Source organism: Alosa alosa, chromosome 10, assembly GCF_017589495.1.
Source record: "Alosa alosa isolate M-15738 ecotype Scorff River chromosome 10, AALO_Geno_1.1, whole genome shotgun sequence".
Taxonomy (NCBI): Eukaryota; Metazoa; Chordata; class Actinopteri; order Clupeiformes; family Clupeidae; genus Alosa; species Alosa alosa.
Window position 1 is genome coordinate 9087520 of NC_063198.1, and position 21977 is coordinate 9109496.

Sequence of the window (21977 nt, forward strand, 5' to 3'; positions counted from 1 at the left end):
TCTGTCGGTTTCACTTCATCCTGCATGTTAGCTTTTTTATCTTCTTTCTTCTTTATCCATCACGCGCCATCTCACTCTGTGGGCTCCTGTTTCACTTCCAGTGACTAATTCTTTTAAGTTTTTTTAAGTAAACAGTGAATAACAACAGAATGACTTCTAAAACTCCTGTGTGGCTAGCATTATATCATTGTTATTTGTGTCCAGTGAATGAGCCTGCAGAAAAAAAACAATTATTGCCAGCTCAAGTGCTTGTTAAACAGGTATAGGAGAAGCCATTTTACTGTAACCCAGACCAACTACACAATATCGGCCTAGCAAGCTTTACACTCGGGCAGAATTCCCATTTGATTTGTCATGCGGTTTGAAGAGGCTGATGATGCCTGATTAGAAGACAATCAATGCTCAAGCTCTTGGCCAATAGAGTTGGATTTATTGCATGTCAGACATTTTTGTGGGCTGTCTTGCAGTTCGACCGTGCAGTGTGGGTACAGCAATCACTGGCGATCGAAACGTGTAGCGTGATGTGAGTTACCATGTCGTACATGACTGAGAAAAAGGGTCTCAGTGTCTGCCTGGCTATAAACAGGCTATCTGAGGAATGGGCTGTGTGGAGACCGGGCTTTTCCCTGCAGTATTTGAAAGTTCCGTATATCACCTTCTCTTCAGCCGTGGCCTCTGACCTTTAGATGCACTCATCTAGTCCCACCCAATCAGAACCCAAATCAAGAGAGGCTCTCCTGATTGGCTGTCTGACGCAGGCTTTTAAGGCGAAGGGCCTCAGGCTGACAAACAGAGGTGGGTGGGTGATCTGTGGGCAAAGAGCCTTAGTTTAAGTCTGCACTTATTTTCCTCTCCATCTTGGCAAACGCATATAGCAACAACAAAAGCAAAACAAAAAGCCTGCACAATCTCACGTGACCTAACGTGATGCACGCACATCTTCTTTTCAGTGCCCCACAAGCGCGGCTAAAAATAGCACGCTAACACAGATGCTAACCAGTTCAGTGGGGTGTAGAGCTGCTTGTGGTGAGCCAGGAGAGACTACCACAAGCTTGCGTTTCACGGTGATGTACCTGATTGGCTAATGGGTCAGCACATGACATATGATGCCTCTGACAGACATTTTGAGTATCATGCTTTGGCAAAGACTGCAGTTATATGGTCTTTTGGGCCCCCACCAATGACTTCAAGGCAGCACTGCCCGGAAGGTGCTCAGGTCAGGGTTAGGGTTAGGGTTAGGTTTAGGTTTAGGGTTAGGGTTAGAGTTAGGGTTAGAAGTTAGGATTAGGGTTCATGTGTCATAACAGTGTCATGTCACTCTTATATCGATACTGTCAAGTAAAGTGTTACCGAGATGTGTTTGTGACATTTCAATGTTGTGTGTCATTTTGCTGGAGATTTCAGGCATTTTGCATTTTGTGTGAGCAATTGTGAATTTTGTGTGTGGAGTTTTGAAAAATAGACACAGAGTTTTGAAAATGTGTGTAAACAGTTGTAAAAAAACTGTAACGACTTCCGTAGCCTACCTAAAGCTGAACACAAATGGCAAATGTGGAGCCAGTGAGCCACTCGGGACGCGGTCGCCTCATGTAGCTGGCATGTGTGACTCGAGAGAGTCATGAGTCCAGTGCAGCAGGCGAGCGAGGCGAACACTCTCGTCTCGTCAGGACGGATACTGTTGATCAGTGACAGTCCAGTGGCCTTTCCGTACGGCTGGCTGCTTGCAAACAGATGAGACTCAGGGTCAGCAGGGGAACTCAGGGCACAGCAGCTATCTCACTCTCTCTTTGTGTGTGTGTGTGCGTGTGTGTTTGTGTGTGTGTGTGTGTGTGTGTGTATGCATGTGTGTGGGTGTGTGTGCATGTGTGTGTGTGGTGTGTGTGTGTGTGTGTGTGTGTGTGTGTGTGTGTGTGTGTGTGTGTGTGTGTGTGTGCGTGTTGTTTGACACATCCTCATCAGCAGCATCTTCATCCACCTGCTCAAATGATCAGCTATTGAGTCACAGAGCTTCACACTAGCATGTAATATCTGTCAATAACTGCCAACGGCTTATAGCAGACATGTGGATATATTGTACATGGTGTGGGGGGTGCATGTGGGGAAAATATTGTTATAATGTAATGCTTTTGAAGGCAGTTGGAAAAGAAAATTAAATATAGTGTAAGATAAAACTCACCTGAAAACTAAAACTGAGCAAAGAGGTGAATTTCACAGCTAAGAGGGCATCACTATGTTGAGTCTTTTAACATGAGTTGTGTAGACCTATTATAATATCTTTATTGTATTATAATATATCTTTGAAAGAAGGCTACATTAGACAGCCTCTTGACACAAGTGCTAAAAAAGAAAAACGTGTGTTGATATTCAACTGATTTATTTCTTGCTTTTTTGATAAAACAGTAACACCAACAATGGCTAAGTGGTGATGACTATGCTTCCATCTTTGACTCTCTGCTGACAATCTTGCATAAATATTCCATTTTCATTACACAGACAACAGGCAGCATCTTACTTTGTATTGAAAATAAATAAAAAAAATAATAATGAACAGAAATGCATTCAACACAGGATCCACAGGGGAAAAAAATATATGCAGCAGTTACATATCATAACTCAAGATAGATACCGTTAAATAAGATATGTCCACAGTTTGTCATATTTTTATATCTTGTTTTGGCATATTAAAAACAGAAATAATGGTAAACTATGAGAAAGTAAGTGGAAAAGAAAAGTGAGTGCAGAGGCTTTTTTAGCCAGAAAATGTCTTTTAGAGATGTTTTCTTTTTCAACCTAGAATCAATTTTAAATCACCTCCATTTTTCAGAGATGCTTTTTGTCATTCACAATGCCGTGTAGAAACCATCTGAAATATTCTGCATTTTCTGAGAAACTGAGTGAATTGTAATTATTACCACCGTTATCACTATATTGTGAAGTGCAGGCTGTGTCCCCTTTCTTTCCCCTTGGTATCGAGTGCTACCATGGCAAAGGGCCCTAGCCATTAGGGAAGCCCTTATATGTAATCTGCCATAGCTTTCTCTCCTCCTGCCTCTGCACTTACCCATGTGTGTGCATACATGGAGTACTGAGTGTGCTTTTTGTGAGACTGGTGTAAGGGACCGTGTTGGAAAAAATCTGGCCGATCTGTTTCTTCCGCAGGACAGGTGGTGAGAGGCTGGCTTCCTGCATGCGTTGGACCTGGAGACAGTTTGAGAGAGGAGCTGTTCTCCGAGGCCGACGTTAGGACAACACAGATGTTCCAGCCCAGCTCCCCATCCAGCTGCAAGGGCACACAGCGCCCACCTAAGGCTTCGCCGTATTAAAACCTCTCCGTAAATATTTGTGAGGAGGCCGAGGTGGGTGCACACGTGGTGAGCATCGGCTCTCATCAGCGACTGCCGTGCGTCAGACAGGGTGCGGAACGCGTCACTGTGACGTCTCTCGCTCGCCCTCCTCCATCCCCAGAATGGCCACCTGCACACATTTCCACAGATGATACGGTGCTGGACAAAGACAAGGGTTCAGGAACAAAACCACAACAAAATGGCCGAATGGTGTAAGAGGAACTCTCCAGAACACCCCTGCTGGCCATTTTCTGACACCAAACTGGAATGTGTTTGTTTTTCTGAAGGACGCAGTGGAACCTCTCCCCAGTGATAGAGCAGTCTGGCTCTACTTTACTCTTTGTTTTATACAGCCTGACCCGCCCCCTCTCTCACAAGGGCTTTAGATGACCCCACCAGAACTCAAAAGTAACATGAGAGGAGATAACTAGTGCATAATTACAGTACATCAATCTGACAATCCACCTGTGACATGTCTCCCTTCTTTTTGGAAGTCCACACCAGGTCATGATCTGAGATCAAACCTACACACTGGTCAGGTTTAACACAGTGGCAGATTAGAAACGGCACCAAACAAAACAAACTTGAATGATGAGTAGATGGTCAAAGTGAAGAAAAGAGAAAAAACAGAACAGTTGCCCAAAACCACACTGACACTCACTGAAATACCATCAAGGAAACATAGAATTGTTTGCATTTACAAGTCCTCAGCGGTACTGATGATGAGCGAACCGAGACAGAAGAAAAGGGTGAGAGAAAGGAACAGATTGTAAAAGAGGGATTGTAGAAACTCTGTGAAAGTTCTTGTCCTCCTCCTGGCGTTAACAGAATGAACGCTGTTTGCCTCAGCCTAGGCCTTGACCATCCTGGTGTCCGACTATGGACATCTGTCTGCTGCTCTGCATCTCTGCACCTTATTCAACTGCCAGCCTTCCATTGGAACCTTCTAGAGATAATCCCCCCTAACGGCCTCTCTTCTACCCGGCTCAGCTGATGCGAAGACCAGGGGGCCAGACGGTGAGCACCCAAAACAGTGGAGGGAACCCCGGTGTGCCTAGCTGTGGTGTCCACTGCTAACTCACCCACATCCACTGGGACAACACAGTAACCGGAGGCTCTAAGGTGGCCGTGACGATGTGGTACCAAAAAGTGTGTGTGTGGTGTGTGCGTGTGTGGGGGTGGTGGGGTGGTTGGGAGATGGGGTCAGCATTCGGGTCAGCTGTCAAAAGAACTGCAGGCTTTGACTCTAGAGCAGTCTGCCACCCAAAGAGAAATGCTGGACAGTAAACTGAAGGACAGCTCGTTAGTAACCCCCCTCTCCCATCTGAACAGAACAGCCAAACAACAAAACAAAACAAAGCAAAAAGAAAACAAAAACAACCATTATGAAAGCACCAGAGTTGTTTTTGGGCCATACTTTACACTGTAAGTCAAGGGTACTGAGTGAGAATGGGAGGGTGTGTGTGGAAAGAGCTCAGTTGAATAGGTGGGTGGGTGGGTGGTGGGGGTTCCTCTACGCTGAAAAACGTGCTGTTCATTGAGGATGTGGAGCGGCTCAGTGCGTAATGTTTGTGGGCTGGCGTCCCGCTGTGAAAAGTACAGACCACCCAGTGAAGCAGAGAGAATGCAGCGCCGCTAGCCGCTCTCCGCACCACTCCACTGCTGAGGCATCCTTCTCACCGGAGAGGAGAAGAGAGGAGCGGAGCGTTGTGGAAGTGTAGTCAGGCACTGGTCCACTGGGCTTCACAGTCTTGTGTGTGTGTGTGTGTGTGTGTGTGTGTGTGTATGTGTGTGTGTGTGTGTGTGTGTGTGTGTGTGTGAGAGAGAGAGTGTGTGTGTGTGTGTATGTGTGTGTGTGTGTGTTTGTGGAGGTGGTGGTGGCCTCCAGGGGGCGTGACTGATGAAGGGTGAGAGCGATTGATAATCGTCTGGTCAGGCCTGTCCTTGTGGGGCCAGCAGGAGTCTGTGATGAGGGCGGGGCCTGAGTTGAATGCAGCATGCAGGGCATTTCCTCCAAACAGAGTGGGGTACAAAAGAACACAAACAATAAAAAACACACACACACACATCCACAAGAACTGATCAGAAACCCAGCAATCACAGACAACCCATGAAGAGTAAGAACCACAACAAGACAAGGGTGTCCATGACAGCTTGACCTCATGAATGTTTTAGATCAATCACTGCATTGTGAACATCATACAGTAAAAGTGGAAAAACATAGTAAATGATAACACATTTACATGTTCACTATTTGATCTCAGTAGAACATATTACCATCACTTTTGTCTTTATCATCATCATCATCATCATAATCAGTTGTATATGGTGGAATAATATTTTTGGAGGCTTACATATTAGGATATATGAAGTGAAACAATAATGATAAGGTGTAGTTTGACAAATACACTCTTGAAAGGGTCAGGGAAGGGAATATGAACTTAAATAGCATAAATTCTTTAAGCCTGTACCCTGTTTCCATAGAAAGACATTATTTACAAATAAACATACGCCATCTGTCCCTCTGAAGTCTCGGAGGCAGAGGACCACAGGTACAAATAGGGTGTTCAAAATCGGTCAGAAAAGGACAGAATTACACACTGCTGTACAAAAAGTTTTTTTCTCTTTTTTTTTCAGATTTTTGGTTTGTACTTTTTTCATGTGTCTCCAAAGTAGCACCCAGGCGCTTGAACATATGCAATTCATAACAACCATTTTTTTTTTTCTTTTTTAAAGCTAGAAATCTTTAACTTTTCTCTTTTGATAAAATATGCAGATTGGAACTGGTTACAGCTGCTGCAAGCATAATTATCGTAATTACATCTTCATCTTCGTCATCATCATCATCATCATCATAGGAATAACACGTAATAGCAATACTCTGTTGTCATCATGTTCCCAGAGGTGTTGGTTTTTGTAAAGCTGACATTGTTCTTTGTTAGTAGGTCTTCTTCAAACATCTAAAATGATACAGAATAGTTTCTCCTTTTCTCTTTTTTTTTCTTTTCCAAGAATCCTGTCCAGTTCTATATTACAAAACTGCTGTGTGAACAGCCTCCTTCTTGAGGTCAGACACTTTGACCTGAGGAGAGGGGGAGAGGAGGAGGAGGAGGAAGAGGAGGGGCGAGGGGGAAGGGTGGGGGTGTCTGGAGCCCGAGGAACAGAGAGAGGAGCGGGAGGAGGCACCAACATTTCAGTGAAACCGCTGCACTCCATAGCGAGGGTCCTTCATATCCCGGATCTCAATCTGCCAAGACCACAATAAGACACAAGAGACAGAGGAAGCGAATTTAGAAACTGTTCTCTTTTAAAGAGGTTGGGGGACACAGAGGGGGGACACTGAACCAAGGCAGGGTTACAGCAGGGGGGAAAAAGCACGGGAATCGGGTGGCAAACTGTAAGGAACAAGGTTATGCGGGATTATGACATCTAGGAAAACTTAAGAGATTTCACAATTGTTTTGCCATTATGGAATGCTCTGCAGCATAATGTGGAGCGTCAGTCCCGATTTGTCCTCTGTGCCAAGCTGACATGTCTTAGGGCAGTGGCTCTGGAAGTCATGTGAAGACTGTGAGCCACCAACCGTGAATCACTATCCTGACTCAAAAACATGGATGTGCACAGACGTTTGGTGTGTGTAAGGAAGTACTTTGACAAACATATTCTCAGATCAGACCCACATATTATGTGAGGCGGTTCATCTGTAAAACTGATGTCAGATTTAATACAACCAACCCCCTAACCCCCCTTTCTACGGCACGCTGAAGTCATTAATGATGCACCAGACAACATCCAAAGAGGAATTAGAAAAATATGTAGGAACCGAATCAGTTCTCTCTTGTTCAGCCATGTATATGTGTTTTCTTTAAATGTACACTATACAGGTTTAGGTATTTTGGGTAACTGTAGAGCTCCCTCTAGAGTTGCGATATATCTATATTTTACTCTGCTGTTGTAAATAGCAATCTTCTCGTGACTTACACACGAGATCCCTCCTGTACACAATGAAAATGCTTTTGTTGTGGAGGTGAAGGATTAACAACAGGCAAAAACTATCTCCAAAGAGCTATATCTACTGACAAGGTAATGTTTCACAATTCTCGCGAGATTTGTCAGGCTGCTGTTCTTGAAGTTGCATGGCTGTTTTTCTCGGTAGCGACTCGCTACGGCTATGCTATATAGCTATGCTAGGTGAATGATTCTATTACAAGTTTGTTTACATCAATTTGGCTCCGTAAAGAGGAAAATCTTGCATAGTGTACCTTTAAAAAAAAAAAAAATCTCATAGGCTATCATATTCAAAATTCAGACAGTTTGCCAAGACCAGTGTATGTGGATAAACAGGTTTGCTCCTTATTGACATCCTCCTCACTCTTTTACTCCACACGGGCACCTGGAGGCTTGTACTCCTGTTTCTTTTACTGTGCTGAGCACAGGCCCCATCAGCTGGGTTTCTACTGTAGGCATTTGGCTCGTATATCTAAAGCTCACTGCTGTTGGTGAGCCACGTTCTCACAGTCAATCCCCCTGGCTGGTCCACAAACTTGAAGGCAGACATATCTGCTGTGTGAAATATGATCAGAGCACCAAGTTATCTGTAAGCCTTCTCTTGCTCTCTTTCAATCAAACACACACACACACACACGCACGCACATCCCAACTCGCCCGACTTGCATCTGAGCATGTTGTGATGTGGTCTTATGCGCTCCATGCACGACAGGAATATAAAAAAAAAAAAAAACAGAAGTGGAAAACAAATGGAAGAGTGGCATGGAAATAAACAGGACACACTTTGTGTTACGTTACAGGGGGTGTTCAATCCCTGTGTGAGAAACAAAACAAACAAACAGACTATCCTGGAAAGGTCACGCTTTAATACAAGTTTACTGACATTTCAGCAAGGGCTCATTCCATCTCGGAGATGAATGCCTCCAGTGCTTCAAACAGCCCCATTTCGTCTCTTGCACTCTGAAGGGAGTTATTGAGCTGTGTTTCTGGCTTGCAGCTGCCTGGGCACAGCTTTGCTTTGGTTTCTTTTTGTTTGGTAACAAATGACCTTTATGGCGAGAGAATGTCTCTATTTGTCAATTTGCTTCAGCAAACAAAAGAACTGTCAAAAGAGAGAGAATTGCAAGCACTGATGAAGAGACAAACTGCTCATCTCTTTCTGCTCCAGAGAGCCCTCGCTCTCTCAGCCAATCAGGTCTGAGCTGGACAGAGAGTAGAACAGCTGCTCTGCTGTTTACCTGACCCTGGCCAGCGAGCATCATGACGCCATGTCACTACTCTGATGACTCACCTCCAAACTCGAGCCAATTTAATGAAGATGGGATTAGAGCATCTATAGGCTGTACAGGGGGGGATCTGCGGGATCTGCATGGGTGGAGTGGAGGGGAGAAGAGCAGAGAGGAGAGGAGAGGAGAGGAGAGAAGAAGAGAGGAGAGAGGAAAGGAGGGGAGATGAGAGGAGAGGTGAAGAGAGGAGAGCAAAGTAGAGGAGAGGAGAGTAACGCCAGCAGGGATTACAACCCCTCTAATCTCTTTACGCAGCCCCGGTGCTTCAACCATAGCAGGTGTCAGACTTGGCAGGCTGACCGGCAGAACAGCATGAATAGGACAGTCTCCCCACATAACACACACACACACACACTCACACACTCCAGACAGTGAGAGGAGGAGTCGGATGGGAGGATGTAGGTATGGGGTAGAGAGAGAAGAAAACTCTTGGCAGAGCTTTACAATGCCACCTGGGATACACACACACACACACACACACACTTCAGACCTGATGTGTGTTTACAGAACATTTGGGATGTTTGCCCTGAATCACAGGTTCTGCTTCGTGGGAGGTTGCAATGTGCTGGCCCACAAACAACTGTGTGAAATATTAATTACTCCATGTCCATTATTTAAAAAAAAGAAAAAAAAACAACAAACTCGCACAGAACACACACACACACACACACAAGGCTCGGGGAGCTCATTACTCTCTGACACAAGAGCAACCAGGCTGAAAACAGGGACCTTGGAGGTCCGAGGGAAATCACACTAGATCGCCAGACCCATTAGAGTAGCAGTTAAGTGTGACACTGAGGGCACACACAGCATCACACAGCCCACACTGACCACCCATATACAGTACAACACACAGACAGTTTCTGCCCATATCATATGTAACCATATACAATAAGGTCAGTCCCTCAAAGGGGGATTTCTGACAAAGAAAAGCTCAAATCTACTCTGCTAGTGAAGTGCTCCATGCGGAGCGTAAATATAGTTTTTCGAAGACTGGTGTCATTTTTTCTAACGTACGCGCCACTATCACGTCTGGTGTAGCCAGTTCCATCGATTACTCTGGAATCTAATTGTTGCAATTGAACATACCCGGTGTAGCAGATGCTCTGTGAACGTGCCAGGTGTAGCCTCCCTGTAAGCCCAAAGGCTATGGGAGTGGTAGGGCACATGGGTGGGTGCTACACATTTCTGGTAGTTGTACTGAGACCCCCCCCCCCCCCCCTATGTAAATCTATTGTTTTGTTGTTGTTGTTGTTGGGAGTGGTGTGTATGCGTCTGTGCTTTGAGTGGACTGTCACAGAGGAGACAAGGGAGAGGACAGACGTCAGGAGAGGCTGCGTGCTACTGGGTTGGCCATGCACATCTCTCTGGAGGAACAGAACCACTGAGACGGCTTGGAATGAGTCTTGGGAATAAACGGTCAGAATCGGAAAAGATGAACTGATCTTACTCCATCCAGTCGGAGGGTCGAAGTCAGGTGCAGTGGCTGCAATGTAAAGGACTGTTAGTCTCTGTGTGGCAGGCAGGTCATTTATGTATTTCATTTCAACATCTCAAAGCTTCTTTGTCCACTCTGTCCATACAAACTTATCTTTTCAGCCCTAGCGTTTTCTACCTTAGAATGTTTTCTGCTTCACACCAAAAGACATACTCTCTTTGCACTAGGAAGGTTATCTTGAATTTCCCCTTGAGGATCAATAAAGTATCTATCTATCTATCTATCTATCTTATCAGTAGTGCTGTCACTAGCACTTATACACCGGCGATACTAGTTCTTTTTAAAAGTCATTTTAAAAGTGGTTGAGTTGAGTTTGTTGTCTTGTAAATATGATCAAGTTTATGCTGGGGATTCTGAGGTAGGGGAGACCGGGTGTGGTTGTAACATGGGGGGAGTTGTAACATCACCAATTCCACCAATCAGGGATAAGATATGAGCCATGTGACAGTTTCTGACTGATCAGACTTCCTTAACGATCACACATGGACATTTTCAAGTTGTTAGTGCCATTTATCCCGGAGTAAGGAGAAAAATTCAACATCTGAGGTAAGAAAGTAACTTTTTTTTTTTAGATTTATTTTTTTCTAGTGCTTTTACCATTGTAGATACAGTTGTATGAGTTACATCAGGTCAAACTATAGTTTCTCTAGTAAAGAATGGTGTAGCTCTCTCTTGCTAATGTCAAAGCACCATGCTAATACAGCTAGCTAAACAATGGATGACAGTGGTGGGGTAGGTTGTAACACAATTTTTGAATATGTTAAAACCTGTGGAATGGGGCTAGTAGACCCATTTAATGTCTATTTAATTTCATCTTTGTGTGTGTGACTGTTCAGCCCTCTCTCTCTTTCCATGAGAGACACAAATACATACACACACAAAAGTATAAACGCTGTGGTTTTTATATTTATTTTAAAACGTTAATATGATCTTCATTCTCTATGTGAAGAACGGATTGTATGGTATACAATATGTTGGTGAATCTATTTTCACACCCTGTGTACCCTGTTTATGCAATAAATCAGTATATCAAATGGAATTCCATTGTTTTTCTGCATTTTTTTTTACCTGTTACAATCTACCCCAATAGGTGTTACAATCTACCCCAGTAGTGGGGTAGGTTGTAACAAAGGTACACACTGTATTTGTCATAATCTCACAAATTCTGTAATATAGTTGAAGAGATTTAAATGGTTGCCACTTGTAGTAGACAAATGTGGGTACTTTGCCAAAAAGTTCCAGAACTGTAGCTTTAAAAGAAATGGTAGTTTTAGGTGCTGAAGAAAAATGTGTTACAACCATACCCGGTCTCCCCTACTTCATTATTTATCTGCGGGCAAATTTGACGGGTTAAGCTGAACTACACAGAGGAGCCTTTTATGTGCTTATGTACTCTGTTTATGAGCTCTGTTCAACTCCCATTAGAAACTCTCACTAAGTGTTCTAAACAAAGACACGTTAAATTCAGTTCTCCTTTTTTTTTCGTAGACAAGACTAATAGCTGCTTGACGTACGTGTTTTCCCCGCTCTGGGCATCTGTGCTGCTTTTTAACCTATTCATTTTTCATGGAGAACGCGCTGCACTCAATTCACACCATATCTGAGCAGCTGCTGTGCTACTGCTGTTGTGATATACTCCGGCTGTCATCTAGTCATTATAGGCTGAGGGTGTTTTTCTCCCTCCTTCCCTTTGGTGCGTTGAGATTTATTTCTAAAGGACATGTTAGCGCCACTTAGCCCATTCTAACACGTGCTACGTGCCAGCACTCAGTGCCAGGCACTGCTTCACTGATGCTTACACTGTGTAATGCAGGCGGCCTCTTGTCCCGAGGGAGTAGCCGCCGATGCTACACTCAGCCTGGAGGAGGCTGGAGCCGGGGCTGACATACAACATGCACACCCCATCCTCCTGCTCTACCCACAGCTAGCGCTTTATTTTTTTTTTACAGCAATGCCGCCCGGAGGGGACAGGGTTCAGCCGGCGACATTAATGGCTGGCATGCAAGTGTGTGTGTTGTCGCCAGACGCGCCAGGTTAGGTCTGACTCGGAGCACCAGTAGGAGCACATGTGATGTGGGCAGTGCTGGCAGAGCTAAGAGTTGGTACACCTGGGCAAGGTACACTGCACACTACTGTGTCTGTGAGGAATGTGAAACCACCACCACACAACATTGACGCTTTGACCACCACACAACATTGACGCTTTGACCACCACACAGCGACACAATCACAGAAGGCACAACAGCGGTTAACTTACCCTCGATACTGCAAAATCTGTGAAGACAGAATAAAAGGGTTTGTTTAGTTCACATGCCTGTCACTGTCATGAAAAATCACAAGGTCAAAATACTGCAGCACTGGACTGGTCTTCGAATTGAAAGGAGGACCTTATTGAGACAGATCCGGAAATGTCAAAACGTTAGACCCATTCAGCCTGTCCTTGTAGCAAATCTGTGGAGGAAGATGGATGCCCTTCTTCACGTTGCAGTCTGCAGTGAATGAGGGCCTATAACCTTAGTCTCACTCTGATTACTATCACTAACATGGACATGCATCAATATTAACATTCTCTGTGTTACGGTCTGGGAAAGATTACCGCTGCATATGCAAACACATTTATGCACACATTGCACATTGTCATTTAAGCCCTTTTATTTGATTTGGATGCTTAAGAGTCAGGAATAGTCTGGCTGAAGTCTGTTACTGTAAATCTACTGACACGGCCCTCAGAAGCATTAGGCCTAAATATTTTATTTTTCAGTGCATTTCATGACACATGAGACTGTTTTTCCTTTAAGTTGATGAATTTGCTGTGTACAATAATTGAAGTGGAAAAGTAAAAAAGTGAAGCAAAGCATACAATCTTACTCATGATTAACAAATCAATGAGATAAGTACAAATCCACTATTGTATCAAGGCAGAGGTCTCCTGAACTGAGACATCATACAGGGAACCTGTTGTCTTAATGCAGAGCCATGAATATTGTATATTTGATTGCATGTACCAGTTAACAGAAGTAAGTAAGTCAGTAAGTAAGTCAATTTAATTTATAGAGCCCATTTAAAACAGTTTCCACTGACCAAAGTGCTGTACAGAGGATATGGCTAAAAATAGAAAATAAAAGCAAATCAGAGCAAGCAAAATATAAAAGGCAAGCACAGAGAAAGTAAGCAAGACAAATACAGAAATACAATAGACAAATAGACAGCCCTAAACAAATAAATAGCAACAGTACAGAAGACACTTGAATATGAAGAAGAGAGGATAGAGATGGACAGCTAGGAAGCAGGGAAGGCCAAGGAGTAAAGGTGTCTTTAGTCTTGATTTAAAAGTGGTGATGGAGGGAGACAGTCTAACATCTGGGGGCAGACAATTCCACAGACGTGGGGCTGCTACCGCAAAAGCTCTATCGCCTCTTTGCTTGAGGCGGGTGCGGGCCACAGAGAGAAGACCCTTGTCGGCAGATCTAAGGGACCTGGATGCTGAGAGGGGATGGAGGAGGTCTGAAATATATGAGGGAGCCAACCCATGCAGTACCTTATAAACAATCAGAAGGACTTTGAAGTGGACCCTAAAACTAATGGGGAGCCAGTGTAAGGGGGCCAGTACAGAGGTGATGAGTTGGTATTTCTTGGTGCCAGTAAGCAACCTAGCAGCTGCATTTTAATTGCAGACGAGAAAGTTGGGACTGGGGAGACCAAGATAGAGGGAGTTTCAATAATCTAACCAGGATGTAACAAATGCATGAATTACTGTTTCTAAGTCCTTGGGAGACAAAGAGGGTTTGAGATGGGAAATAATTCTCAGCTGATGGAAGCTACTCTTGATAACAGAGCTAATCTGCCTTTTAAAACAGAGCTCTGAATCAAGGATGACACCTAGATTTTTGGCATGTGGCTTGACAAAAGAGGAGAGGTGGGCTAATTTTCCTTTAATCAGGGGTCTAGCTTTAGAAGGACCAAAAATTATGACCTCTGTATTATCATCATTTAGCTGAAAGAAGTTATTATTCATCCAGCACTTAATATCCTGGAGACAATCCAGAAGAGGCTGAATGGAGTTATCAGATTTTAAGGGCAGGTATAACTGGGTGTCATCAGCATAGAAGTGAAAAGAGATATCTCATATCTGCCTGATGATGTCACCAAGGGGGAGCATGTATAAACAGAACAGCAAAGGGCCCAAAATGGAGCCTTGCGGGACCCCATAGGAGACAGGAGCTGAGGAGGAAGAGGAGCAACCAAGGGATACTGAGAAGGTTCTGTGTCTGAGGTAGGAGCTGAACCAAAGTAGTGCTGTCCCCTTTATGCCTACCCAGTCCTCAAGACGGGTAAGGAGGGTGTTGTGGTCCACAGTATCAAACGCTGCGCTGAGGTCCAATAGAACCAAGATTGCATTTTGACCTGAATCTAGAGTGAGAAGCAGATCATTGGTGACTTTTAGCAGAGCCGATTCAGTACTGTGGAGTGTTCTAAAACCTGACTGGAAGGGCTCAAGGATGTTATGCTCAGTCAGGAAGGGAAGCAACTGGGCCAGCACTACTTTCTCCAGTACCTTGGAAAGGAAAGTAATCAGAATTATTCAAAGAATTTGCATCCAGGTTGGGCTTTTTAAGCAGGGGTTGGACCACCGCATGCTTAAAGCAGGCAGGGACAGCACCAGATGTCAAACAGGAGTTGATAACTAGCTGTATAGAAGGGCCCAACACATCAAAAGCATTTTTCAAGATAGGAGAGGGGACAACATCACCAGGGGAAGATGTGGGTTTCATACAGAGGACTATGTCCTTGAGATCTGCTAGCAATACATCAGCAAAGTGACTGAAAGTAGATAAAGGGCCTGAAGACACCTTAACTGGGGGGAAGGCAGAGGAGGGGGAGAGAACAGTGCTCTGATGTTTTTGATTTTATCAATGAAAATTTTCTTAAATTTCTCACAAGCATCAGCACTTGTGAAGGGAGCAGGTGAGAGTGGAGGGTTGGTGATTTGATTAATAGTGTGAAACAGAATTTTGGGTCTGTTAGCATGTTGATTAATAATATCAGAGAAGTATTTAGCTCAGAAATACATAGACGGTATGCCAATTCATTTTCTCCCATTCATTTTGCCCATCCCAGCAGCTATCCCACTCCCAGTTCCAGAACAGAATTAGGGAGCTATGGATATTCCAGAACAGAATTAGGGAGCTACAGAGCCATATAAAGGTACCTTTATATGGCTCTGGGTATATCTATAAGGCTCTGGGGAGCTATACACCCTTTCAACAAGAAAAACAAAAACAATGCTTGAACGTTCTATTTTGTTCCCAATCTACTTCCTCTGCATCACCTGTTTGGACACCATATCTTCCTGCACTCTAGAGAGGTATTCAGTTGGTGGTAATCTGCAGCCTCACCACTAGATGGCAATAAACTTTATATACCGTACATTTAAGGAAGGATTTTAGTATGTTATACTCTACAGATACTATTACTATCACACAGCATTGTTCAGCAACAAAAATGTGTTTATTTACTTTGATATGTGAAACATAGTGTTTAATTGAGCTGATGCTTTTATCAATATCAGCTTTCAGCATGTCAGTTTCCTCATAGAAAATTCTAGAATACGTCTTACTGGCCAACATGTGAATTTAAAGTCGGTGCTTGTCCCTGTCCAGGGTTTCTTGTGTGTGTTGAAAAGCGCTATATAAATTAAATGTGTTTTGTGTGTCTTGTTGTCTTTTTGTTTTTTATTCAACAACGTCCCTCTGAAGAGCGATACCAGAGAGTGGCTCTAAAGATTCTCATTTAACACTGGTATGTCATGAACTTCCCAGCACAAATGAAGGAAATGGAGCTATTTTGGAACTGTACTGTACTTGGCCTGGCCATCTTACCTGGCCATGTGATTGACCATGCTAGCAGATAAACTATAAACCTACATAATATTTCTGAAGAAGAGAGAGAGAGAGAGAGAGAGAGAGAGAGAGAGGGAGAGAGAGAGAGAGAACTATCTGCCATTTTAATGGTGAGGCTGCACAGGACTGGATTAAAGAGGGAACAAATAAAAGCTGGAGGAGGTTTGGCTCCCTGCCAGCAGGTTTTTATGATGCTGCAACACCGATTCCCAGCCAGTCACAGATCCTGTAACCCCCACCTCCACCACCCCCACCCACATCTCAAAAACCCCTTAAATCTCCCCTCTCTGCCCTCCTTAGACCCCCCACACTCAAAGACAGGCCCAGATACCACAGCACCCAAATCAGCCATGACATAAATTTGAGCATGCATGTTTGTGTTTCTGTGTGTGTGTGTGTGTGTGTGTGTGTGTGCGTGCACACATCAGTGTTCTGTGCACAATGCATTTCCACTTAGATACAAATTTATTTCTTGCACATTAACACTTGGGCATAATCAGTTTGTGTGTGAGAGTATAGAGAGAGAGAGAGAATACAGAGAGAGAGAGAGAGAGAGAGAGAGAGAGAGAGAGAGCACAGCTGCACAGCACAGAGTCACTGGGGAGCAAGCAGCAGCCCTTCTTATCCTGCCGGAATCTGACACGTAACCATGGTAACTTCCTCAATAGAATCAGAAGGCTTTGAAGGAATTGGGAGGTGACCCCCCTTTTTTCTCCCTCTACAGGCAGCTCGACACATTCTCTCTCTCTCTTTCTCCCTCTCTCTCTCACCCTCTTTTTCTTCTCTGATCACGTTGTAAGACTGTCTTATCACGGCACCAACAATGCTTATCGTAAATGATTTAGCCTTGCAGCAGCATTGACATCTTGTTGTTAAACAACACTCTTCTGCCTGTTCTTTGTTTTACCAAGGGGGGTAATGAAAGGTGTATCATGAGGAGAACAGGTCACTGGGGAAATGACGAAACATGGCTGACACTGCCACAAGCTCGCCATGGCAATGACTGGGAGACGCCAGATCAAATATTCACAAGACACGAGTCTCTCTCTGATGCCGTCACAAGAAACACCGTCCTTTGCCCCAACCCATGTCATCAGTGCCATCACAGCTCTTGCCCTCGCCAGTGGTGCCACTCGGTGAGGAGCAGCGGAGGCTCGAGTGACTGCACGCCGCCGAGAGAGACAGATGTTACAGGCGAGGCGGACCAACAGCTGTTTTGAACAAACTGGAGATGGAGTGCCTGTAACTGAGGGCTAGTGAGGATCCTTAACTCGGAGGTCCGGAGGACAGTTTCATTAGACTGACTGACTGGAATTAATTTTTTGGTGTAACAATTTTGTATTCAAACTTAACAACATAGTTTAACTTGCTGATTAGTCTATGGCAGTGAGTGTCCAACTAGTGCCACTACCTGATAATTAGCAGTTATTTGCTTCCAAATCAACTGATATTAGTGGCTTTTCAAGATGAGCAAAGACCCTCAGTATGCTGTAAGCCTGACTATAGCTTGACAGCTATTGACTTTCCGGTTCGGTTAATATTGACTCCATTATGGAAGCTTCAGAAGTTCAAAATGGCTTTGCTACCAGAATTACTCATTCTTAGTCACACTTTAATTGGCCACTTCGTATTTTGACGTATTTTTCTAAAGTTCATATTATTTCGTGTCTAGTGTGTGGATACTATACTATATAAAGACATTTTTACCACTTAAAAAAGTATCCACTGTAACACACAGAAAGTGCCCTAAAGATCAAAAGAGTTAATGTACTGTTAAACATGGTTTAGAAGGCATCTGTGATTGTGTTGTTATAATTTGTTTATTTTTGTTTATTTATATGTTGTTTATTTCGAAGGTGTCTGGCCGCCTCACCTTTGTTGTCAGCCTTGATCTCCTCGTGAAGGAAGTCGCTCTGGCGGTTCCCGAGGACAAAGGCTAGGAAGGAGAGGATGAGGGCGTCCAGGATGCCGATGATGGCCAGGATGTAGGCCCAGCGCACGGAGCAGTTCCCCAGTGTGTACTTCCCCGAGAACTCGCCGCACATGTCCCGGATCACCTCTGCGTCCCAGCCGTCCGGGAATATCATACAACCCAGCACCAAGCAGACCGCTAGAGAGGGGAGACACAGAGAGAGAGAGATCTCATTTCTTTGCTTTCTTGTGAGACAATCTGTTTGTGTGTGTGTTTGTGTGTGCGTGTGTGTGTGTGTGTGCAAGAAAGACACAGAGAGAAGCTTCCTTCTATAGTTGTGTTAAGAGAGGCATTTGGGGAGTTGACGGGAGGCTGGGAGAGAATGGAGTTAGTGAGAGAGAGTTAGTGGAGAGAGAGAGAGAGAGCAAAAGCTACGAGACACGAGGGAACAGCCTTTAGCCTCCCGCACTCTTCATACAAGGGATTATACATAGAAGAGGAGAGGAGAGAATAGGAGAGGAGAGAAGAGAAGATGAGGGGAGAGGAGAAGAGAGGAGAGGAAAGGAGAGATGAGGGGAGAGGAGAAGAGAGGAGAGAAGAGAAGATGAGGGGAGAGAAGAAGAGAGGAGAGAATAGGAGAGGAGAGAAGATGAGGGAAGAAGAGAAGAGAGGCGAGGAGAAGAGAGGAAAGTTGAGGAGAGGTGCCATGCCCCACTACCCATCAGATATAGGCTGCAACACTCCAGTGGGCTGGAAAAGGAGCCGCAGTGAGGGCACGCAAAACAAGGCTACCCAGGAAACAGCAGGAAGGAGGCAGGCAGGCCCACCACTGCTGACAAGCCACTTCAATGCTACTATAACTAGATGTACCGCATAGCGGTACAAAATATGACCGCCGCTCAGTCCTGTACATCCGTTCCGCGAAAATAAATCACACTTCAATTTGTCTCCATATTTTACTCCATCCCCCACTCTTGAAACTTTGTGTATGCTTGTTTGGCATGCCTGAGTGTGTGTGTGCGGCTGCACAGAAAGTACCCTACTGGTGCTGAAAAGGTGAATAGATTGTAGAATAGCCAAAGAAGATGTAGAATTGTTATAAAACCTTTAAAATCTCTAAACAATCACAAGTAGGGCAGTTCATCACAGTTCATCCATTGCAACTGGATTGATGAAAGGTCACTTACACCTGTAGGCTACATTGTATTTGGGAAAAGCAAAAGGTATCAGCATAATGTTATTTATTTATTTTTTTTATGTATTTATAAACAAAAAACTTCTCTGTCAGTTCCATGCCGTTTTCAACAGCTATCAAAACAAAGGTCATTTTGGATGGATGGATTTTTTTGTGAATGTTTCTTCTTCTACATAAGATTTTTAGTCATCTTTAGTTCATGTAATACTTTATTGTCAATGCACAAATTAAGTAACAGTAGTCTGAAACGTTATTGTTAATGCACAAATTAAGTAACAGTAGCCTAGTCTGAAGCGAAATGCTGTTTTACATCTAACCAGTGGTGCAAATAACTGACATGTCCAAATGGGCCTTGATGAAATGCGCCGCTAGACTGTTCATACACATTTTAACGGGCCAAAGTTGAAGAGCTTTTTTGTCCGTTATTGTTAGTGCAAATATAGGCTGATTCATGTTCCCTTGCATTGTTTAACTGAGGTCCATGGCTAGTCTGGCTTTCATCAGACCAAGCTCAATCTTTTAAGAAATCAAAAATAAATAGCGGGCAGATCAGGCTGGGTTCACCCAGCCTAGTCCATAGGCACCGATATTGTTTAATTTTCCGATTGAGATATACGCTCTGGCTATTCTAAATGCAAAAATGCATCAGGGAGTTATGACAAAACGGTAACTAACAAACTAGATCCTAATAGAAAGTTGTTAGCTTCCCTAAGCTACAGGTAGGATTATAAGGTAGGCCTATTGACAACATAAATTGTCAATAGGCTATGCTGGCGACACACAAATAAAATCTCCTTTGAAACCAATGGCTTCGCCTTACAGTATCAAAGCGGACTTAAACTGTCATATCGTGGCGAAAAGTTGTAATAACATTCACGCAGCTCCATGAGTCAAGGAAAGCCTTGAATGAAGTAGCCACTTCTAAATGGGACCCACTACACAGTAGCTTAAGGTGTTTTGCTAAAGCAGCCATAATGAAATGAAGGTGTCATTGTTTGGATACTTCACACACATCGTGCTTTTAATTTCACAGACTACAACTACCAAGCTGTAATCAAAGCACATCGATTCCCCTCTCACACCCTGCACGCACTTAAAACAAAAATAAACAGGCGCCTCAGTCTCACGCGATGTAGCCTATAGGCAAAACTGTATCAGACCGGTGTAACGTTGGTAAATCTTCCATTGCACAGAATGATTTTGTAGCACGTGCAATAAATGACAGTCGAAAGATACAAACAGTGCTGCTATACATTTGCTTGGTATAACCGCATTTATAGTTTTCTACAAATGCAATAAATCAAATGCCTCCATCACTCAACCAACGCTAACGGTAACATTACCTAGGTCCTTATTGATATTACAAGATTAACGTACCTGCAGTAAAAACCAAGCATGTCCGATAAACATCCTCAGATTTATTTCGGCTTCAAGAAGAAATGGGAATTACACTTCATGTGAACATCGTCCGATCCTTTTTAGATGTTCGCTGCGGTAAATTACTGTCCTTGTATGAAGCGTCCATAGTTTTTTCCAACCCACTTTTAACTTCCAACAAAATTACGTCTCACTGCAACGATGCGCCATCTAGTGGACAAACGACTACTTCTCGCCAATACTGAAAATGCAGCCATGATGATGATGAATATTTATTTTGGCTTTCTTTTAATCCTACTGATTTTCATTTTTTACCGGGGGGGGGGCAAATCACAAATGAGTGATTATGAGCCAGGTTGATGTGGGCCCTTGAGACCAACATACCATAAAAGATTCACAGAGAACTGTGTTCGCCCTACCCTCCTTCGGGGTCCAGTCCAGCGGGGCTGCAGATGAAAACGAAAAATGACGGTTCCATGCTATCCATGTGGGGTACATGCTCACCAAGTTTGTGTACCCCGGTCTTTCAGTGTCCCGGGAATCATTGACGGAAATTTGGGCATGCGAAAAAGAAAAAAAAAAAAAAAAAAAAAAAAAAAAAAAAAAAAAAAAAAATCTGACTAAACCTATATGACCGCCGCTTCGCTGCGCGGCGGTCATAATAATATTGTTATAACACATGCAGGCGCCAAAGGTCTAAAGGAAAGCACTGACACAGCAGGCATTAATGCCGTTAATGTCTCTAAACTCGATTCTGAACTATGTCAGTGAGTAACAGAATAGTGAAATAATGAAATCTTTATGGAATATTAACTATTCAGAAAGAGTATAACTTTTCTTCAAATAGCTCAGAGTCACAACACTTGATGATACATCAAGCAAACATTTTGAGCAATGTTGCTGGGCAACCACATAACCGGTTCCATGTGTTCTGATTGGATGATCATGATGAATTGCCATGATGATTAAAGTTCTCCAGAAAAACAAAATGCTGCCCTAGGCTATATCAATGGGAACATGTCTGACCATCAGTACTCAGGGACACTGCCTAGCGATATTGCTCAAAACGTGTCAGTAAATCATCAGATTTACATTCTACATTCACTGCATCCTGCATTGTTAAGTTGAAGTTCAGATGTACTGTTCCAGACACACACATACGGGACCAGCCCAGTCCACCTTTTTTTCATTAGCCAAATAGCATTCATCAACACGTACTTAAGATGCACAAACAGGATCCACTTGAATGAACCCTGCTTTAAAGCTCTCGAATCGCATTAAATCCTAAGAGACAGCCTGCGTGTGCAGTGGGATTGTAATAATATAATCACTGAACTGAATGTAATTATATAAAGTCATATACAAATTAATTAAGTGAATAGGCAGCACAAATGCGCCTTATTTTACAGGTTGCAGATGGAGCATTGAGGTCAAGTCCTAATGTGTACTTTAAAAGC

The 21977-nt window shown here is 43.7% G+C and overlaps 1 protein-coding gene across 3 annotated transcripts in view; it reads right to left on the reverse strand.

Moving 5' to 3' along the window:
* Positions 1 to 2357: 2357 nt before the first annotated feature.
* The window catches only part of lhfpl4a (LHFPL tetraspan subfamily member 4a), a 45077-nt gene continuing 25457 nt past the window's right edge, over positions 2358 to 21977 (reverse strand). Inside the window, exons 2-5 of one of the 3 annotated variants that reach the window (XM_048255131.1) lie at positions 17910 to 18146; positions 12394 to 12410; positions 10089 to 10124; positions 2358 to 6591 (exon numbers count right to left, since the gene is read on the reverse strand). In XM_048255131.1, coding sequence (XP_048111088.1) covers positions 6538 to 6591; positions 10089 to 10124; positions 12394 to 12410; positions 17910 to 18146 — 344 coding nt within the window. In that variant the 3' untranslated portion in view covers positions 2358 to 6537. The remainder of the gene's footprint in view (positions 6592 to 10088; positions 10125 to 12393; positions 12411 to 17909; positions 18147 to 21977) is intronic. The other 2 variants (XM_048255132.1, XM_048255133.1) reach the window with 2 other exon arrangements.